This window comes from Pipra filicauda, unplaced genomic scaffold (genome assembly GCF_003945595.2).
Source record: "Pipra filicauda isolate LSUMZ 115617 unplaced genomic scaffold, ASM394559v2 scaffold80_size11013439_pilon, whole genome shotgun sequence".
Lineage (NCBI taxonomy): Eukaryota > Metazoa > Chordata > Aves > Passeriformes > Pipridae > Pipra > Pipra filicauda.
Genome location: NW_024104987.1, coordinates 158,526 through 172,144, shown reverse-complemented (window position 1 = coordinate 172,144; position 13,619 = coordinate 158,526). Strand labels below are relative to the sequence as shown.

The 13,619-nt window shown below is 42.2% G+C and overlaps 1 protein-coding gene across 1 annotated transcript in view; it reads right to left on the bottom strand.

Moving 5' to 3' along the window:
• The window catches only part of FASN (fatty acid synthase), a 43,866-nt gene that overhangs the window by 20,479 nt on the left and 9,768 nt on the right, over nt 1-13,619 (bottom strand). The window contains exons 5-21 of the mRNA XM_027716559.2: nt 12,994-13,194; nt 12,434-12,556; nt 11,648-11,763; nt 11,273-11,407; nt 8,489-8,948; nt 7,947-8,134; nt 6,959-7,148; nt 5,468-5,562; nt 4,939-5,073; nt 4,454-4,657; nt 2,799-2,914; nt 2,176-2,351; nt 1,644-1,835; nt 1,291-1,371; nt 1,008-1,193; nt 518-697; nt 101-304 (exon numbers count right to left, since the gene is read on the bottom strand). Of these exons, the coding sequence (XP_027572360.2) occupies nt 101-304; nt 518-697; nt 1,008-1,193; nt 1,291-1,371; nt 1,644-1,835; nt 2,176-2,351; nt 2,799-2,914; nt 4,454-4,657; nt 4,939-5,073; nt 5,468-5,562; nt 6,959-7,148; nt 7,947-8,134; nt 8,489-8,948; nt 11,273-11,407; nt 11,648-11,763; nt 12,434-12,556; nt 12,994-13,194 (2,982 nt within the window). The remainder of the gene's footprint in view (nt 1-100; nt 305-517; nt 698-1,007; nt 1,194-1,290; nt 1,372-1,643; nt 1,836-2,175; nt 2,352-2,798; nt 2,915-4,453; nt 4,658-4,938; nt 5,074-5,467; nt 5,563-6,958; nt 7,149-7,946; nt 8,135-8,488; nt 8,949-11,272; nt 11,408-11,647; nt 11,764-12,433; nt 12,557-12,993; nt 13,195-13,619) is intronic.

The following is a 13,619-nucleotide window of genomic DNA, read 5'->3' as shown; positions in this document are numbered from 1 at the left end:
ACCAACACTCATTTCTTGCGTGTTCCCAAGTAGTATGAACAGCCACTTCTGTCAGGCTGGAGGATTTCCCTAGTGTGACAAGAAACCAATCCCACTCTACCTTTGCAATGCTCCAGATAGGCATTAAGATGGGCACTGGAAGACAAACAGTTACTCTCGGTGTAGGGCACAAAGCAGAATCTTTCCAGGGTGGGAGGGGTCCGTTCCTGTTGTCGGCGTGGTGCCACAGAAGCATGAAGGCCGTTGATCTGAACACCTCCTGCCTTAAGGCTGTCGAGACAGCGGTCCACAACAACTTCAAAAGCTGAAAGTCAGGAAAGAAATATAAGTTTGAAAACATAAGTATTTTGTTCCAGGTGATCTGATGAACAGTGTCAGGCTGTTACATGCTTATAGAGCTGCAGAATAGCTTGGAGACCAAGAGGGCCCCCTAAAGTCCATCCTACTACCTAGGAATTCATCCATTCACCCACATGGCAGTCAAAACAACCAGCAAAACTCAAGCATGAGATGTTACCTTCTATATTGTCCTGGTATTGGCACACCTGCTCTTGATGCAGCACTGGGTCAATGCAGACTGAACGAATCCTGGTGGGTAAGCGCAGACTGCGGCCAGGCTCAGCTAAGATCAGCACATGTAGCAGAGTGTCGAGGAAGGTCACCCAGTTCCCATTCCACAGAACCTTCCCTGCGCTTGCTGCAGAAGAGGAATAGAAAGCCTCACTATCCGGTCATTCAACAGATGCCAGAATGTCACTGCTTATTACAAGCCAAGTCTGGTGTATGTACCCAGCTTCCCCTGTAAACTCCAACAGTCAGTTCTACATTGGAAATAGAGCACTGGAAAAACTATTATCAGAATTCCTGGTTGTTCTCCATTATCACAAAAGTGTAATTACCACACAAAGCACAGTCGGGTGAACTGTTAGCACAAATGGAATTAAGAGATCAAATAGTCATCATTACAATATCTATGCTCATCACGCTTCTTTTGAAAGTAAATTCACCTTCACTGTTGCATTCTAGAACACCCTGGAAAGTTGGTCCATAGTTATATCCACGCAGATGCAGCTCTTGATAAACATCTTCTTTCAGGAGCCCCAACTTTGAGCTCATGTCTACTTGAGTCCGAAAGTCATCTGGCTGGTTATGGAAGTTCTTCAGAGCAGTGTTTTCTAGGAGGGAAATCTTCCCTGATGGGCACAGTAACAAGAATAACAATCATTATCCTTGTTCATAAATCATGGATTTTACTAAGACAGTATATACACTTACACTTCTTTCACTTACCACTCACAGCCAGATTCCCATTTCCTGACACCTCAAAACAGCGGGATGCAGGCATGAGTCTTACTTCCAGCTGTACTGATCCTGCAAGAAACATTGAAGACAGGACGCTACTATCTTCAAGCAGAACTCTCTTTCACTATCTCCAGACTCACAGCTCACAACATGTAATAAAGGTGACTATAACGTGTACTACTTGACTGTAGAAATTCGCTTCTTTGTTCAGTCATGCTGCCCTCTTCTTTATAGTCTCTTTCCTGCATTCCTCCTCACTTTTCCCATGCATTCCTTTCCTCCCACTCCCTTCACCTTCATTACACAGTTTTGGCACAGTTGTGCCAGCACTCCTTACTCACCCTTTTTGGGAAGGATAGTAGCCTGATGAATTGTGACATCTTCAAACATCACAGCCATTTGCTCCATGACCATGCCAAGAGATCGTGCCAGTGTTCGCCAAGCCAGCACCAGGTACCCAGTTGCTGGGTACAGAACTCTGCCATCAATGCAGTGACCAACCAAGTAGTGGTCAGGAGAGTCAGGACTCACATCTGCCAAAGAGTAAAGAGTAGAATAAAAATAATAAAAACACGAATAAAGACATCTTGTCCCCTCGGTGTCTACAACAGGTTCTAGGTGTTTCCCCAACTATCCTGTTTGACAAATGCAGCCCTCAAAACTGCTCTTAGTCTGATTCAGAGTCTGCTCTGTTCATGTTCTTTCATTCCATTTCAGAAATAGATCTGGTTTTTTTTCAATCCAAACCAAACACTAAGCTTCAGACAATGGCTTCAAGGATGCTGCTTTGAGTATCCTTTTCTTAGTTTTACAAAAAAAAAAAGAAAAAACAAAACAACAAACAAAAGAAACACCCCAAAGAGACAAACACACCGATATTGTAGACTGAAGCAGATGCAGAGCCTTTGGAACCTGCTGGAAAGTCTTCAGCTTTTGGAACATCCCAGTCCTGGCTATGGTCCCATTTGATGTATGGAGAAATGAGGGGTGTTCCCACAGGGACAGGGTATTCCACAGATGGGAACAAGTTATTTCCAAAAACGTTTATCCTAGGAAGACAAAAAGAATCAAGATAATGTGGGAAGGGAGGGCAGGGAGAAGGGGGAAAAAAAACTGATCATAATACTTAGAGGTCAGGCAGTAATTGGTCTTGGACTCCATGTCTGAGATGTCTCCAAGAGTACCATGAACACTTACTGCAGCCAAATTTGTAATTTTAATAGTCTACAAGATACAAAGTTTATTTCCAAGAGCTAGTTCCAGACTTCCTAGGCCTTTAAATGGACCTTATCTTTAAAAGGCACCTTCCCAGCCCAAGCAGTCTCTAACCCAAAGGAACACTTCATAAGTGAACATGTAAAGCACAAATGTACACCCCATTTTTTCCCCAGGTTTCTTGAAGGAGTATTTCAATCCTTGTGAAGACATGCATGTTAGAGAAGAGACCTGAATTGCCTTCCATTATCCCACTCACCCTCCTCCCTTAGTCTCCTTACCCAGTTAAATGAATCTTTCCAATCTGTGTTAGGAAGAACTCCAAATTATTTTTGTGCTCTTTCTTCATCAAAGGTAGAATGGTGCAAGTTGGTTTCAAAGTTCTCCTCAAGATAGCCTGGTCAAGTAGAGTCCATAAATCACCAGTGGAAGGTATTACTTATTGTCTCTGAATTTTCCTCTACAGATCTCAAACCATTTATGTTTCTGTGCCAAGAGTTCTGTGCTAGCTGCTAGAACACACACCACTGCCACAGGGAAGAGTACCCTTCCAGCAACCCAAGCTGCTGCACATCTGGTAAAGCAGAACCTACGTAACATTAATGTAATTCTGCTGAAACACAAATATCCCTTTCCCAAGCAGATTGTCAAGTGAAATCAAAAGCTGCATTTAAAGAACTGCAAAGCCACCTTCTCATGTCTCCCACTCGCACACGCTCCTTTCCCAGGAGCAGCACTTTCTAGTCTGAAGCATCTTCCAAGCAAAAGCCACTAGACCAGAAAATGCAGCCTTGAACACCTGACCCAATTTCTATCTTCTCTTCAATTGGATCCCATGATTTTTACATGAGAAACAAAAGGGAGGGAAGAGAAAACCGGAACACTTTCAAACCCAGCTGACGAAATCTTAGTCACTTGCATTAGAGTCCAAAATTGTTCAATGATTTTAACATGAAGTAAATAGTCTCTTTATAGAGAAAAATATCTGCCCAATTTAAAAAGTCTGCTCCAAGTCTTGCTTCAAGTCACTTTCAAAGCATAAATAACATGACATAGTAAATATACACTGGATTGAAACTCAAAAGCATTGTATAACTATTAATATTGATTCGCAAGTAACTATTATTCTCCTTAAGACTTTTCTCCTCTTGCATGTCACAGACCAAATAAAAAAGACCAGTCCTTAAGACTTAAGGGACAGGCATAAGACCACACCACTGATCCTGTGGAACAAGTACATCCTAATGCACCTCGTGTTCTGCATTCTCTGCTATGGAGATAATTCCACAAGGATCAATTCTTATTTGCTGGGGAGAAAGGAGTAATGATCAGATCTCATTAGAGAAAGGAGTTTAGAAGAAAGCAAGCTGCTGTAGTCTCAGACTACTTGGTCTAGGAGAAGAGGGGAAAACACCACTAACCAGCCACCACCCTGTAAGACAGAAACGTCAAACCAAATTCAGTTTACAGATGGTAACAGATTTTGTCATAGAGAAGGTCCGTTAAGTCTTGAATGTCTTGCTCTACCCCAATTTTCACATACAACTCTCCATTAGATCCAAACAATGAAATGCTTTTCTTACTCTTTGTGCAGTTTAGAAAGCTGACTGTCAGCTATCTGAAATGCATAGCAATGAATAAAGCAGTAACGTGAATATCTAGATGAGGAAGTGTAGTGTGTTAGGGATTTTTTAATTTTTTTTTTTTAAATATTAACATATACTGCCCCCTAAAAAACCACAAAGAAACAAACAAAAAAATACATTTTAAAACCAGGAAAGGCTCAAAAGTACTGCTGAAGGAAGAAAGCATTCTCAGAATGTTGGGGGGGGGAGAAAGAGAAAAGCAGCAGTATTCCCTAGTCCTCAGACCCCCAATCTCCTTCTTGCAGCAGCATATCAATATAGTATTGTACTGAAACAATCAAATACAATACCTGTAAAAGAGCATGTGGAGCAATCTCTACTACAACGGCGTTCTCTGGAACATGCTTCAAACCTTCATGGAATAGCACTGGATTCACTAGGTTGTTCACATGGTATTCTGCAGAAGAATTCCTGGCCAGATCACTCTGCCACTGAGATTCAGGGATAGATGTACTGATCCATCGTGCTGAGCGAGGTTTAGGGTGTGGAATGACCTACACACAGACAAAGAAGGGGAACAGGATAGAGAACAATATGAAAAGCAAAAGCAAGCAGCTCCTCCTTTTTGCAGGCCATTTTTCCCAGCTTGATGGCTTAGAACATCCTTCTGCTTGGGGTCAAAGGATTCCAAACATTAGGTCTCACAGAGGTCTATATGCTCTTCAAGAGATTTCCTCTTCCTCCCGAAGAAAGAAGTCCCTTAAGCTCAACATCGCCTACACTCAGCCCAGGTGCCCGAGCACAAGCCCCGTGAGCCCCAGTTTGGCAGCGTTACCTTTCTCAGGGCACGGAGCAGCACAGGGGCAATGGAGGCCATGTAATAGGAGTGGAATGCGACGCCAGCACTGCGAACCTCCTTTGCAAACACACCATCCTGCTTCAGTCTGGCTACAAACTCACTCACGGTGGCCTAAGAAGAGGAATATAAGTGAACTAAGAGAAAAGCACACAATGTTGGGATCTGTATGAGTCCCTGAACTCCACACCCTTCATCACTTGCCACTTAAGGAGGAACCATAGCTGGGATGAGGTTATTGCCCTTCTCAGTCTTATAATTTATCACCCACTACACCCATGGCTATAAGAGATATTTTATTACTAGTTTACTGAGGCACTAACATCACTTCCTCTCAGAGTATTTGAGTGTGTAAGTTTACACAAAGCACCATGTCCCCTCCACCACTTCAATCCAGCTCCCCTTTACCAGCAGCTGAGCTCTAACTGAGCTTCATGCTTTCTTCAAACCCAAACTTCACAGATCCCAATTACAATCCCAGTACACACTGTATCAGTTCCATGCTCACCAGAGGCCCTGAAACAGTGACAGTGTCTTCAGAGTTGTGACAGGCTGGTACCACATTTGGAGGACAGCGCTGTTTACATTCCTCCCATGTCAGACCTGCAGAAGGAAGACCACAGGACAACAGAAGTGTTTCTAGCTCTGCGCTTCATGAGGGGAGGCAACCTTAAACTCCACAGTCACTGTGGTCGATTCAGCATTTTGTAAAATGGAAGGAAAGACATCCTCTCCTCCCTTAAAAGCGATTCTGCAAAAGTCAAGAATATTTATCCTAGAGCTTTAACATGACATTTATCACAGTGATGTTGAACACATGGACAGAAGGCCAAATCTTTGTACCATCCCATTAATGAATGGGATGGAGGTAACAGCCACACTTTCAAAGCTACAGAATTGGTTGTTTTGTCTCATGTTGCTCTTAGTTTCTAGGAGTCAAGCTCACGTGTTCTCTCCCCTGTTCTAGCTTGCATTGCTTGAGAGCCACAAAGTATCTCTAGAAATCAAGAACTCAAGTGGCCTGCTAGCTTAACACATGCAGCATCTGGTCATACATTACATGGATACGAGTCACAGGAAGAACTTGAACTCAACATGAGATTATGAAAAACATATTATATGCAGGACTCCAAGGTAAGTTCTTTGGTAAGACTGTAATTTACTTAGTCCTTTGTAATTTTACTTAAATTAAGAAATCTAGGATTGTAACAAGTGATCTAGCCCAACATACTGCATCATACCAGCAACGGCTTTTCTCCTAAGTGTTTCAGTTTTTAATTGACAACTATGTTCAATAAGAAAGAGAAGAACAACAGTGCTACCAATAATAATTTTACTTTTAAACATGTAAGTCACTATGAAGCCACAACACAAAGAAAAACTACTGCGTCAAAATTTCACCCAACAGTGGGCAAAGCTATATGACTTACAAAAATACTAGGGAAAGCTTATTCAGGAGAAGGCTTATGCCTTAGTGTTATTAGGCCTAAAGTGCTATTAGTAAGTTCCACTAGCCAGTTGCCCACTACATAACAGTGGCTTACTAGCTTCACCTCTCATTACTCTTGCAGACAATCAGAATTTTTTTTTTTTTAATACAAAAGAATATATATATACACACATACACATCTGTGTGTGCATGATAAATATCTACCAAGAGCCAAAAACCCCAGTGCTTTAGATTTTCACCTTTTAAAGGTGACTATTTATCAGGCCTGTCATTGGTCACCCAACAACCAATCCCTCCATTTCCACTTAAATTTTGGATGGATTACCAAAATTCTGATGTATTGCAGGACACAGATCACTACCATTTTATCAACTTAAAATTTAATAACCTGTTCTACATCAGAAGAAAACAAAGAAGAGGCAACAGTGGCCAAAATTTTACAGAAATTATAGTTTCCATCAACACTTTTGAGAGACCAATTTTATCCCAATGCCATACAGAAATCAGATGCACTTTCCTGCACCGCTCTTGTGGTAAGGGGATACCTACCAACAGCAGCCATTCCTCCTGGGGGCAATTTGGCCTCTTTGACGCATCGTCCCCGCCAGTAAGCAGCGAGGATGGCTTCTTCATGACTTAGGGAATTGTCTGCATAGCCACAAGCTAGTTCTCCCACTGAGTGGCCCAAAATCCCATCAGGTTGCAAACCTGCAGCTTTCAGCATATCAATCTGAGCAATCTGCAAGGAAGAGTACAATTACCGATTCCATGCCCGAGTGAGCAGGTGTCAGGCCTCAAAGGCACACAGCACCAGCAAGTACATAACAAAATGGCTTTTTGGTACATTCTTGGCCTCACTGCCTTCTCTCCCACCGCCCCCTCCCCCCCAGCTGTAGCTCCATCCTACTTTCAAAGCAATCTCAAGAATTGTTATGCTGCTCCGCTATTGTTTGGACCCCTCCACAATGTAGCTTTCCACTACACTGGAAAATATTTCCAACAACACGAGGTTGCCAAGAACGTTACTCAGGTCTGTACAAAGTTATTCAGGTTATCCAGGTCTGTACAAAGTAAAAGGCAAGACCAGTTTTCCACATAATTTTAAAAGCTTGTCCTCTAGTTTGTAAAGAAACCATGAATCCCATATTGACACTCAGAATTAAAAAGAGACTTGATTTAGCATCACTTAGTTAATTTGCAGAACAAAATTTCGAAGACACTTAATGGAACGTTGCTCCTTGGCACAAACATTTACATAAAACTTAAAGACATTCCTTAGTCTCTTAAAAGAAGAAACTGCACTACATATACACAGATACACATGCAAATCAGTTCAGATCTATATTAGCCCAAGCATCTTGCAAATGGCAGAGCCTGAAACTGCCAGAGATATTTCTAACAGCTGCCATTTGCTGATTACACAAAACAAGCTTCCATTAACTGGTATAATGTGTTACCAGTCAGAAAGACACATTAGCAGAACATGCTTATGTGGATTGAGTCCATGACCCCCTTCCACTAGCCATTTGAGTCTTGCCTGAATAGCAGCTAGTCCAACAAATGCATGGACAGTGTCATCAAAAGTGTTCTCATCCGCTTGCAGAAGCAGGTCTGAGACCTTCAGGCCTGTGTTCTTCAAAGCCTCATCTGAACGCGATATAGACTGGCGGAACAAATCCAACTTCATAAGGCTGAGGCCCATGCCTTTCCACTGTGTTCCCATGCCTGTAGGAGGGGCATGGAGAAAGTGAGAGTTAGTAACACCCCGTAATAGGATCAGACATCACACACTTGCTCTGGCAGTTAAAGAACTCTAAGAGCAAAACATTGCACCTTTCTAATATCCTCCAAATTAGGCACTGCTTATTATTTTTTCTAGACTTTGCTATCATCAGAAGATAGTTAAGTTGGAAAGTTTTCATAAAATACAGGAAACACAAGTCTCCTAGACACATCGCAGAGTTGCAAAATATCTCCTCGTGCTATAGTGGAAAACAACATTAGAGCACAGAATACAACTGCTCAAGCCCCAGATCTACAGTGGAATGGAGAAGCCTTGACCCAGTACTGCACACCTACCTGAGCAGATGTACCAGAGTGGTCTACCAGATGCTTGAACTTGCTGAACCTCTTTGATGTCGCTCTCAGTGCCAACCAGCATGTAGCCCCTGTAGGGCATGGAGGACACAGGAACTGCAGAGATATCACTGAGCAGGCTTACAAATGGGCTGCATCCTCCATGTTTTCTGCTCTCTTGAATTAGTATTTCCACAGCTTCCTGGGTTCTGCCAGAAATTTGAACCAGTCTTGGCATGTTACAACTCTCCAGAGGCTGGTGTTTGTTCTTATTTGGCCTCAGAATGACATGAGCATTAGCACCTCCAAAGCCAAAGGAGTTGATACTGACAAGGCCACCTTTCACTGGTGTTGGTTTACAAACCACCTCCAAAGTGCCATCTTGTAAGGCAGGAATATCTGGATTTGGGGTACTGAAATGAAGATTTGGAGCCCACAGCCCATGTTCCAGAGAGAGAATGACCTGAAAGGAAAAACAGTGTTCTGTGCTCCACGCTGTCTTATGACAAACATTCTTTTGTTGTTATTGGTTTCCTACAAATGACCATGTAGCATACACTAAAGCAGTTCTCTATGTTTGGATAAAGGGACATTCCATAGAATAGCATTATTGATGTTACTGCAGTAGTACCTGTTCCACCTAGGCAAATTTTAAGTCCATGCAGGAAGTCAGCAGGGAAGAATTAGCATAGTAGCTTTAAGTTTAGCTTCCAGACCCTTTTTTAACTGGAAAGCCAGGCAGTCTTGCTGGAAAAGCAGCCTGGGTACTAAAACTATCATGTCTTCCTTCTCCCCTTTCAGATCCCATCCCTTCATCACATTCCACTTAATCCCTCCCCAGTCACACACAATCACAAATGCTCTTCCTTATCACAACGAAGTACTTCTATTTCTGCCTTGCTGCAAAAGAATGAAACTGGACCACTGGTAAAGGAATTTGCTTGCTGCTTTACACTCATTTGTTGTCTTCTCAATCCAAAAAAGCAAGAACAGCAGACTGGTCAGAACAGGCAGAGCAAAAGGGAGGTACAGAAACAGCGTAAGGAACAGACTATCTGTGCCAAAAAAGCAAGAGCTCTGTTCTCTCATCAGCATCTCTACATACAGCCCATGACACCAAGCCCACACTCCTCTGTGGCACAAGCCCAGCAAGTCACAAACTGCAAGGCAAGCTCCAAACACTCTGTGCTCTGTATATTTGGCAGTTCCTTCATCACCCCAAAATGGTCAGAGAAAGAGATTCTGGTTTGGGAACTGTTCTTCCAAGTTGACTATCAGACATGGCAGTTTACCTGGGAGAAAACCAGAATAAATATACGATTTCAACTCCAGTCAACGTGGTTAAAGCTGCTGTCTAAGTGTTTTCATGCATACTGTCCTATACTTACAATCCTATGCACTTTGAACTTGCTGTGGCTTTACACTGCACACATATTTTTACTCTTAAATCTGCCGTGGTTTCTACATAAGTTTGAATGTACAGTACAGTGAGTGTAGTTCAAAGGTGCAGGTGAGTTTTGACTAAAGTGGCCTCGGCAAGCCCTAGTTTCATTCCTACCTATCCATACAATTAATGGATTCTCTTCAAGTCTGAAATCAGATACTTTCAAGATCTATTTTCCTGACATTTCACATAGGAGCATTTTATGGAATTCTAGAAGAAAACATTTAAAGAAACTGTAGACTTCCCAAGACAGTTACTGTTTAAGAGACACTGGGCTTGTGGTGTAGCGGTGAGGGAAACAGTGCCTCAAACTTATCCTGTCCTGAGAGATCACAGGAACACACTAAACAAACTGCTTATAACATACAACAGTATGGATTGAGAAGTTTATTTTATGACTCAGTTATCATTCCTTCTATGAAGAATGTGTCAGTTAGAGACAAAGGTGCTAAAAAAAAAAAAAAGTAAACTTCCCTCTACAGACAGACAGACACTGCTGTCTCCATGATTTGCAGATGAGGCTATTCACAGGAAGTTGTACGTATTCAGGTCACAGTAACCACTTTGAAGAGCCTAAAATTGTAGCAGTGGCAGTGTACGTGACTTCAGTTTGCGTGGTTCTATGGTAATAGGCTTACAAACAAGTGTGAACATTAGCTAGCTCTCTGCTAAGCAGTTTAGCAGCCAGAGCCAATAGATGACTGTCTGCCTAGAGCAGTAGATAGCAGGCTCGTTGCTAAGACAGACAGTTATTCAAGCTGGTAGCCTCATCCCAAAGAACTCACCTGGCTTCATGCCAACCTAAGAGAGAAGAGGAAGAAATGATACAACCCCAACAAAAAGCCAGAAGGATCAGCTGCTCTTTTGGCACTGAAAGCCCACACTGCCTCTCATCTGTGGTCACTGTCAACTACTCCAAACATCGAAAGCTCTCCACTTGTATGTGCCTCAAACCTAAATGACTTACAGCAGAGTTCTGTTGGAAGGTCCAGCGTAAGGATCAATGAATGATAAATAAGGATTAACAAAGGGATCCCAAAGCCTTTATACTGAGCAGAGTTATGCTCCTGTAGAATTCAGTAGGAAGGGGGAACTGAAGCGTGTGTGCACACAGTAGAGGGCCACCTGGGCATTCGTGGTTTGCAGAATAGCCACCTGAGCTTTTGCAAGCATTGGCATGTGGAGCAAGTAGTTATTAAGAAACATCCAAGTTCTTATCATCACAAGTGAAGATTTTATCCTGAATCACTGCAAACTTTCCATAAAACAAAAAAAACCTTTAAACCCGTCACACTGTTGTGTTCCCCATTTTCCCATATTTTCTTTCTCAAGCCCCCTGTTACCTTGGCTAATGCCGCAAGCCCAGAGGCAGGCTCTGGATGACCCATGTTTGACTTGGTTGATCCAATCAACAATGGCTTCCTCTCACATTGACAGAAGACATTTACAATGCCATTTACTTCCTGTGGATCTCCAACCTAGTATGAAGAGAATCAGAATGGCTATTAGCTAGCACTTCCAAAACATACCACAAAAGAGAAATTGGAAAGATTATGGTGTTTGGGTAAAAACCAGAAGTGGTGAAACAGAACATATTCTACTAACTGGCAGAAGGGAAAAAGATTTCACTTTGGGAAAACAACGAATAATTAAATGGTAAAGTGTGGCAAGTGATGCAAGGGAAGAAAACATGGCAAACCCAAAAGGGCCATGCTGACCTTGGTGCCTGTCCCATGAGCTTCAACATACTCCACTTCTTCAGGTTTGACACCGCATTCCATGTACAAAGACCTGACCAACTGCTGCTGCATCTCTCCAGATGGGAATGTCACACCTAGGATCAAAATAGCTGTCAATTCCTCTTTCTATCAGGTACTTCCTGTAATGATTTTAGCACCCTTTCAATTGCTTGGGACTATCACATCCAAAAAAATCCCCCAAAACCCAACTATAAAGACTTTTTCAGAATTTATATCATGTCCTTAACACCAAACACAATAAGCCTCTCAAGCTCTTTGTAAGAAGAGCAGAGAAGCCAGAAATAAGCCTAAAGCAATGGCTTAGACTAGGGTGGAAAGACACTGATTAACAGAATACTAGGAGATGTGTAGATTGAGCAAAACATGTGAAATTTAGTGTCTCCATAACTGGAGAGCAGGAGAAGTTGGACAACAGTAGGACAAGAGCTGTACAGTCATAACACTACCTAAATTTCTACCATCAGTGCAGAAGTTACTGCAGAGATGTCCTGAGGAAGGCTAAACTAGCAAGAGAACATTGATGTTACTTCATACAGTAGAAACCACCACTTCTCTCCTTCAACTTCTTTACAAAATAGGGCCCTGAACTTCGCATTATCAAAACAGAAAAAGAAAAATCTGCACAAACACTAAAAAACATTTACACACCTAAAGAAGAACCCTACAACTGCCCATTTTTGATGACAAAGACTCACGACTGAACAGTTCTCTTGGTATCTCACTTTTCAGCAGCTCAAGACCTACCTTGCTCCTTAAAGCCATCAGTGTTAATTCCAGCATTTACTATTGTGGCATAGATCCGCTTAGCCATAGATCTCTTGGTCAAAAGAACAACGACAGCAGCTTCAGAGCGACAATATCCATTTCCTGAGAGCAGAGAGAGAAGAATGAGTCTCTAAGTCTGCTCTGCTTTGTAAAATGTTGCAAAACACTACTGCAGTAAGATTATCTCATTCCTGAGCTACCGCTTACAATAGACTCCTTTGAGAATATGACATATCTATTTCTTTTTAAAAAAAAAAATTCCTGTCCTAGAAAAAAGGCACAGTGCTCATCACAAATGGTAATAGAAAGTTTCCATCAAGAGACAGCTATTTTTTCTCCCCAGTGGCAGAGGAATGAACCATGCAGTGTCAGTTTCTTCCCCACATGCAACACAGATCAGGCCCAGGGTATGTCCCAAACAGTGCACCTCAGAACAACTACGAGGCCAGCTCCTTGCTGTACCGAAAGAATAGTTGCTCATAGACTCCACAATAAGTTTCTCTCATGCAATGTGACAAGCTTGTGTACTAATGCCTTACCTGAAACATCAAAAGCCTTGCAGGCACCATCAGGACTAAGCATACCCAGTTTCATGAACTGCACAGATGTGTTGGGTTTCAGCAGGAGGTTGACCCCTCCTACTAGGGCTGCACTGCACTGTCCATGATGAATTGCCTTAAAAGCGTTTTCCAGAGCGACGAGACTAGAGGAGCAGGCTGTGTCAATAGTTAAGCTTGGTCCTTAAGGAACACAAAAGGGAAAATAAAAACCCTTAATTTTCTAGATTGTTCTCCAAAGACTACAGGATGTAATCACAAGAGAAACATATTAAAATGAAGTTAAGTAAGAGTTGCTTCAGAATATAACAGGTACACTTGATGCAATGGGAGACAAGAACCACCATCTCTGCCTGCTTACTAGGTAATGCATGAGAAAGGTGGGAAAAAATTATGAACAGATTGGCCTTAAGGGTATTTTTTAAAATTCTGTCTCTCCATCAAAAAGAGATTATAGGTTCACAGGCAGGTCTCATCTAATTCCCCATTCTAACAATAGAATGCTCTTCCTGGTGCTACCCTTGCCACTATCTCTGTTCTCTGCTGCTCTGCAAATCAATTCCCATCCCTCCACTCTCTTCAAAACCACACATGGATTGAGTCACGTC